At 41.3% G+C, this 8475-nt stretch overlaps 1 protein-coding gene across 1 annotated transcript; it reads left to right on the top strand.

Moving 5' to 3' along the window:
• Nucleotides 1-5932: 5932 nt before the first annotated feature.
• pou3f3a (POU class 3 homeobox 3a) lies at nt 5933-7943 on the top strand. The gene has a single exon (XM_061287214.1). It carries the CDS (start codon nt 6240-6242, stop codon nt 7554-7556), a length of 1317 nt encoding a protein of 438 aa, XP_061143198.1. The 5' UTR covers nt 5933-6239; the 3' UTR covers nt 7557-7943.
• Nucleotides 7944-8475: the final 532 nt, after the last annotated feature.

The raw sequence follows: 8475 nt of genomic DNA, 5'->3' as shown, positions 1-8475 counted from the left end.
AAATTAATAAAAAAAAAAAATCAAAGTACCGTATTTCCCGGACTATAAGGCGCACCGGACTATAAGGCGCACCTTCAATGAATGGCCCATTTTAAAACTTTGTCCTTATATAAGGCGCACCGGACTATAAGGCGCACCATTAATGCATCATGTCAGATCTTTAATCCAAATCAAATCATTCTCCATTTTATCTTTTTTATTTTAACTTCGGATGCAACAAATTACTTTATAATCACAAAATAAGTGTCATGATTCATAGTCTTCAGCAGGCCACTTGTGATTGATTTCATGACACAATGCTTCGGGCCAGTTTAAATTTAGGAATTCGGTCCATATATAAGGCGCACCGGTCTATAAGGCGCATTGTCGGCTTTTGAGAAGATTTTAGGTTTTTAAGTGCGCCTTATAGTCCGGAAAATACGGTACGGCAAATATGAACAACTGGAACTTTTTCAGCAATATATTTGGTCTTTTTTCCAGAAAAAATATTTTAAGAAATGATTCAAAAGAAAACATTCAAAAAATAAGAGACAGCGTGGCGCATATTAAAAAGGGTGTTTTGCACCAGTGTGGGCGAGAACACAGCAAAGTCATTTTGCCGGAGTACAGAAACTGTCTGTCAGGACCTCCATTAAATTCACTAAAATCGTCTTCCATTCCCTGCGCCAATAGTTAGACATTCCTGAAATCCCGGTCGTTTTCCGTTTATGTTCAGGCACCAAATTGTCAAGGGTGACCGATGCATGTCCCTCGGTACGCCGGAACACCCAGCAAGTTGGCAAGAGATGAATGAATTCTCAAACAAGCGAATCAAGCCTTCCGTAGGAGAGAATACGAGTCAGGTTTTGAAGCTGCGCTTTTTACAAGCATACAAACCCAAGATTCTCAACTTTATCATCGCTAGGTTACTTGTTAGCCGAATTACAATTTTGAGTTTTTTTGCTTTCATCCCACAAAATCGTTTTTTATTTGATTTGTTTTGATTTGGGTTATTCAGTGACTCACTGACAAAATTCCAAAACATGCAATTCAGATTAAAATGGTTGACCTTTCGTGGGGGTTGTTGCTGTGATGCCGGTATTGTTTATGTGCTGCATGTGGCAAAAGGATAAACCAAAATATGTCTTAAATGATCAAATTTTTCCAGATGACTTCCTACTATTCGTGCTGTGTTTCCTAACCTCTGCAAATAAGGGTCTGGCATTTACATCCACCCTGACCATTCCTCCATTTCCCCCATTTCCCCTCCGTCTGAGCACGACTGGCCCCGCTGAGCTCATCTCTCGTGCTCCGCAACGGGGCCTGCTTCTGATTTAAAGTGCCCAGCGGGGGGCATGTGGAGAGAGACTCACGCTGTGAAGCTTCGCTACAGCTGAAGGTCAAAACACACTCGTGATGGCAACCACGGGATGACACCACGGCGGGCTGAATTAGACGAAAGCCAAGGAGTTCCCCCTTGGTGGCAGTTTAGTTAAGTTCTTTATTTAAACACAACATTGGCGAAAATGTATATGAACTCCCACCAGGGATATTGTAGTAGCTTGTTAGCCAAGGCTGCAAACAGACAATAAGGGTCCGCAATGAATTAAAGACAATGATGGCAGATCTGAAATTGACGAGATTTGATCACACCGGGGACACTATCGATTGCCTAGATCTACTTCCCTTTCTATGGTGAGCATCACAATTCTCCTTTTTTGACAGTTACACAGTGGAATTTTGAAAAATGTCACAAAGATTTGACTAAAAACCAAAAGGAAAAACACATTTGCTTTGTATGACTGAATAATCTTTATTTATTTTATTTTGTTTAAATTAATTTTCACCAAAACATTTTCTGTGAATTACGATTTACTGGAACGAGGTAGCCTACTACCTTGAAAATGAAAAGATTAAATGAAAACAAACAATCAGACTAACAAAAAGCTAATATTGTATAGCAGCCATTTGTGCAACATTCCTGAATAAATTCACAAATATTCTTCAAAAAAATTATACAAAAAATGTAAATCCATATGTTGTAATTTTGGAGTCATTTTAACTTGTCTGGTTGAATTTTCAGTGTAGAACTTGTCACTCTTCTACTACCATTCATTTTTCTTGGCTATCATACTATTTTATTTATTTTTTTAAATAAGCTCCACATAGTCCATTTGATTACAACAAAATGTGTTGTGATGCCATGTAAATTGAAGTGTTAGCAATGTTGCTCTAAGTAGCGCTACGATCATTTCTATTCATTTGTGAGCATTATTCAGGTAAATTGTCACGAGAAGAGGTTTCGAATATACGACATCCACTTGAAAATCAACAACAACTAACATAGTGGTGTAAAGCTATGCCAACTTTCCTGAGGTTAGCGGGTCTGTAATAATCCAAAACATTTGTTTTTCTGTGTTTTGCGTTACAGTCTTTCTTAATTACACTGGCTGATGGCACATCCAAAAGCACGAACAAGGAAAAAAAAATACATCTGTTTCTTTTGATCGAAATCTCCAGGAGACGAAATGAAGATTTTTTTTCCTGCCCTTTCCGACTTAGCTTTTTTTTTTTTTTTTTAACATTCAAATATTTCAAAAGTCTACCCCGAAAAATAGCCTGGGGGCTAAAATGGTGGCCTGCTCGCCTCGTAAAGATTTAACCGTGAGCAAAAAGACGTAAGAGAGAGTTGAACTGATTTGAGGATGATCTTTGATAAACCGCAACGCCAATTAGCTGACGATATTGTGCTTATTAAGCAAAGTTTAATCGGCAAATTCATTGCAACTCAAACACCCGCAAGAAGAGAGTGCAGTGAGAAAGAAAGTCGGCCTCTTCACCCAGCTTCCTTCATGAATAACAAATAAGACGTCACAGCCAGCACAACACATGCAAAACATTACCGCGTCCCTCCACACTCATCTGGCTTCCTCAACACTCTGCCGCCGAACTTGGAAGTTGGGTTGCTGCTTTTGGACCCGGCCGCACCGTTTTTATTTCACAACTTCAACATGAAGTATTGGAACATGTTCACAGCATAATCAATCATTCAAGTTGAAGGATTCAAAAAGAAGTGCATGCAACTGCAACTCTTCTTTTTCTTTTTATTGCTTGGTGAATAATTTATTTTGAAGCCTACTTTAAAGTCACTCAAACTAGTTTGAAAAAGAATTCACCTGCTGTTTTTTGTACAATGAAATACATGTACAGGTCTTCAGGTTGTGTGTTGGACAACATTTATTTTGATCATTTAACATTTTGTAAGAGAAGATTGTGAGTGTTGGAAACTGCATTTACTTAACTGTTACTTTTCAAACTTCTAATAAAGTAAAATTGATGAACTGAATTATTTAAGGTTATTTTTTTTTCCACTTTGTCCAAATGAGTTGTACAATTGTATATAGATATAGATATACACTACCGTTCAAAAGTTTGGGGTCACAAAATTGTTTGGGTGACCCTAAACTTTTGAACGGTAGTGTAAATATTATAATAAAATATTATGAATTAAATATTATAAATTATATCTTATATTTGTATAAGATTATATATAATCTATGAATATAAGTATACATATATATTATAAGATTTTTTTACACAGAAGATTATATATATAATCTATAAATAATTATCTAAATAAATATATACACTACCGTTCAAAAGTTTGGGGTCACCCAAACAATTTTGTGACCCCAAACTTTTGAACGGTAGTATATATATATATATATATATATATATATATATATATATATATATATATATATATATATATATATATATATATATATATATATATATATATATATAATATATATATATTATATATATTTTCATCTACAGCACGATTTTACATGGCCACTTTCAAGGTTTTTTATTCTATGTCTTTCTTCTAAGTTGGACCAGTCTAGAAATTATGATTTTTTTTCTCAGGGGAAATTCATTTTACAAAAATCAAGATTATGAACATTGAAGGTTTATTGGGCAATTCACTCTGATGTCCATGCACTACTCTGAGAATGTTGTTTGGAGAGGCAGAACGCAGGACCCTTTCCAAACGCTGCCTATGTTCTATACAAATCAGCAGCTCCTGCTTGAACTGTTTCCATCTGGACTGCCTGACACACTGGTGCACCTTGACCCCAGTTGGCAAGCCTAAAATGCGCACCTAATTTTTGTGTACGCTGAATAACCAAACGGTACTTTTCAACAAAGTTGTTTGGTATTCAGAGTGCCCCCCAAAATTGAGCCCAGGAAATAAACAGGAAAGTAAACAGTTTACGACAAGCAAGTACCGTATTATCCGGACTATAAGGCGCACCTAAAAACCTAAAATTTTCTCAAAACCCGACAGTGCGCCTTATAGTCCGGTGCGCCTTATAGTCCGGAAAATACAGTAAGCGGCTGAGCATAGCACGTCGTGCACCCTGGCAGCAGACAACAAAACATCGGCTAACGACTGTGTTAAAGTTTTTCTTCTTCTTTTAAAATGTCTAACTAGAATCCCGCGTCACATTGTAGCCAAAGGTACGATCGTTTTGCTTTTTCTTTTGAGAGAAAAGAAAATCCTGTAGCACGTTCATGTGTCAGATGGTCCCGTAAACCCGACCGGTGTTGGAACCCCCACCCCGAGATGGTTTTTCAAACTGCACGGTGGCAGCTTTCTTTTTACACTTCAGCAACGAGGCGCAACTGTGTTCTTTCTTTCCAACTTGAAAGGCAGAGCACATTAGCATGCGAAAGGCGTGCACACCTTATTTGTGTCCAAAGTTGAAGATCCTTGGGAAAAGTTCCAGCTATTATGCTATCGCTTCCTATATATTTGTATATTTATTCTGCGAGGCAAGCATTCACACAGCTTTTGTGTCATAAGAAGTCTATTTTTCTTTTCATTTTCCCACACATTCACTCAACAATATCAAAACAAAATGCCAATGTTTCTCTTTGGGCATGTTTTGTACTTTTCTCACAACTGCAACATGATCATGCATTTACAAACTTCTGGGAATTTTCCGTCGAATCATTGAGAAAAGAACTGAAAGATAGGAAAGGAAATGTGACAAGTGCCCAGACATGTTGTTCCAATGTCATCAATTTGCGACCTGCAGTCTCCTAACGTGCATTTGTGAAAAGTATATAAATGATTATTATAGTTATCCGCCTCACATTTGCTCAGACTCATGGTCCGAGATATTGCGGATTGCTATTGTCTGTTGTCATGAGTGACAAACATTTAGGTCGGCAATAGGAGTCATCGAAATTTACGCACGTGCAATTTTTAGCTTTTCTTCCAGGCGTGCACATTTTTTAGCAGCATAACCTCTCGACCCCTCAAACTCAAAAAATAAAAAAATATGGGTCCAATAATTCAACACAGGTGATTCCCCCCCCATCTCAACACTAATCGATGGGACATTTTTCAACAAAAGCTGAAAATAATGCACCACCATTGCTAGGAAATGACCAAGTAAATAAAATATCATGTCATGATGTTGTTTTCCCCCCAACAACCTCAATAATGTGATACCAGGGATTGGTGGGATATGCTGCAATGTATTAAAGTCTACCATTTGTTTTCTGCCAAAATATTAGAAACAGTTTGCTGCAAAATTGTGGTTCTACACCACAGCAACCTCACCATAACCAAACTGTTAAATGAATGCCTCCAATTAAAGGCTGACTTTTGTATTGGGTCTTATCAGAAGGTACAAGTGCTCTTATTTTAATGGTCACTGGGTGTGTAAGTAATAAGATTTTCATACTATGATTTTATTGTATGTATATAATAAATTGAACGCACACTACCCAGATGAGTGCCTCCGTACATACGCACTCCTCTTAGGCTGAGCGTCCAATCAGCGAGGACTCAGCGGGCTAGTTTGCACCTAATTGGCCGGTGATGGGGAGAGGGAAGCTCGGCCGTGGTCTCAGTTAAACACATGTTCGCCTCCTTTGCTCCGTGGAGGATGCGCTTGGACTCAGCGGGGAGTTTTCCACCTTATCATTTCGTCGCGTTCTGGAAAAAGAAAAAAAAAATAGACGAGGGGCAGACTTTTACGCACAGTCCAAATCCAAAATCAGGCACGGATCAAATTGTAAAGTGTTCTGTGGATTATTCACAACTTGGTAAACTTTTTTGGGGGAAACTTTTGCAACCATTTTTAATGGCTGGTTTTGCTCCAAGGACTGTTTTGTTCTTTTTCCACATAGTGCATTTGTGAGTGAATCGACTGTCAAGAAAAAAAAAATAGAAATTCAGATTTATGATTTGGGGGATGGCTACAGCCACCTCCAGCCCGTACCTAGCCAGCAGCAGGGTTTTAACCGGCCCGGTCGCTCACTCTGACCGGAGAGGCGGGAGCATGCAGCCGGCAAACGGTGTGGTCACCTCGGTGTCTTCCAGCGCTTTCAGAGGGGGCCCGTCGGTCAAGATGGTGCAAAATGACTTCATGCAAGGGGCCACCATGGTGTCCAGCAACGGGGGGCACATGCTCAGCCATGCCCACCAGTGGGTCACGTCGTTGCCCCACGCCGCAGCCGCGGCGGCCGCTGCGGCTGCGGCAGCTGCCGCAGAAGTTGGTGCCGCGTGGCCGGCCAGCTCCCAGCCCCCGGAGACGAAGAGAGGTGGCGGCGGCGGCGGCGGCGGGAGGGAGGACATCCATTCGGGCGCCGCTCTGCACCACCGCGGCTCCCATTTAGGGGGTCATCAAGCACACCCTGGTGGCTGGGGTGGCTCCATAAACATTACTGAGGGTCAGACCCAGCAGCACCAGCAACAACAGAGCCTCGTTTACTCCCAACCCGCCGCCTTCACTGTGAACGGGATGCTCAGCACCCAGAGCCTCATGCACGCCGGTGCGCTTGTCCGCGGGAACTCCCCAGAGCTGGACCACCCTCATCACCACCATCACCACCACCACCATCCTCACCATCATCATCATCCTCATCACCAGCACGCACACCATCAGCACCAGCATCACCACCAGCATCATCACCAAGAGGCGCACTCGGATGAGGACACGCCGACCTCAGACGACCTGGAGCACTTCGCCAAGCAGTTCAAGCAGCGTCGCATCAAGCTGGGTTTTACGCAAGCCGACGTGGGTCTGGCCCTGGGAACACTGTACGGCAACGTCTTCTCGCAGACCACCATCTGTCGGTTCGAGGCGCTGCAGTTGAGCTTCAAGAACATGTGCAAGCTGAAGCCGCTGCTGAATAAGTGGTTGGAGGAAGCCGACTCGAGCACCGGCAGCCCGGCCAGCATCGACAAGATCGCCACGCAGGGACGCAAGCGGAAGAAACGCACGTCCATCGAGGTGAGCGTCAAAGGCGCGTTGGAGAGCCACTTTCTCAAGTGCCCCAAGCCGTCGGCGCAAGAGATCAACGGGTTGGCGGACACGCTGCAGCTGGAGAAGGAGGTGGTACGCGTCTGGTTCTGCAACCGCAGGCAGAAGGAAAAGCGCATGACTCCGCCCGGGCTCCCGCGAAGCCCGGATAACGCGTACTCGCAGGTGGGCAGCATGGGCGCGGACACGCCGCCACCCTCCATAGACTGCAAGAGGATGTACAGCGAGACGTGAACGCGACGCCAAATGATCCAAGCTTCATTTTTTGTCTTGGTTTATCTCACGATTAATAATCATCGTTTTGTTCCAAGCTCCCGTGTGTCCTGTTATCCGCTAGTGCGAGTGTCATTTCAAAACAGAATCAAGTTTTATGCATCATATTGAAAACATAAAAAACATTCACATTGTCGCTTTAATTTAGCACTGACTTGTTCCCGAAAGCAATAATTAATATACGTAACCCCATTAAGTTGCTTATAACTGTGTTTTGTGGTAGTAGATTTACAGTGGAAGCAACTTATTGAATTGTTTTTCCATTTATTATTAAAAGATTTTTTTTTTTAGTTCAAAACATTCCTTTACATCTCCAAGTTAAATGAGTATTATTGTGTTTGCACTATTTATTTCCCCCTTATTCTTACAGTATTTGCAGTGAAGAAATGAAATATTTAATAAATTGGAGTGACGTGAAAGACGACACATGAGTTCAACGTCATTATTACACACTCGTGCGCACGCGCACGCGCACTGACCCGACTGAAAGATTTTCTGTATTTATATCTCTATGCAGCTGTACAAATGCTTTTTTTTTCCGTTCCTACCGCTCAATAATTATTATAACCATAATTCACAAACTGTAACCTGAAAAGGACAGATGTAACCATGCAAAAAAAAAAATCCTGACTGATGATGTCCCACAATTCAAAATGAGCCATTTTGTTTGAATTACCATTTGTAACTTTCAAATGGGCACTGTCCCAACATGGCATATTTACTAAGACTTTAAAAAGTGGCCTGAAAATGGACTCAATGTGAGCTCAATATTTGGCAAGCAAGAGGTATCATTTCCAGCCTTTGCAGTGAATGTCAAGGCTTTACGTAGTGTTAAAAAAATGTATGACATTTTTATGCATGTAGTGTAAATGGACAACAA

This window comes from Syngnathus typhle, linkage group LG9 (assembly GCF_033458585.1).
Source record: "Syngnathus typhle isolate RoL2023-S1 ecotype Sweden linkage group LG9, RoL_Styp_1.0, whole genome shotgun sequence".
Classification (NCBI taxonomy): Eukaryota; Metazoa; Chordata; class Actinopteri; order Syngnathiformes; family Syngnathidae; genus Syngnathus; species Syngnathus typhle.
Note: the sequence above shows the minus strand (reverse complement) of the source record. Positions and strands in the feature narration are given on the sequence as shown.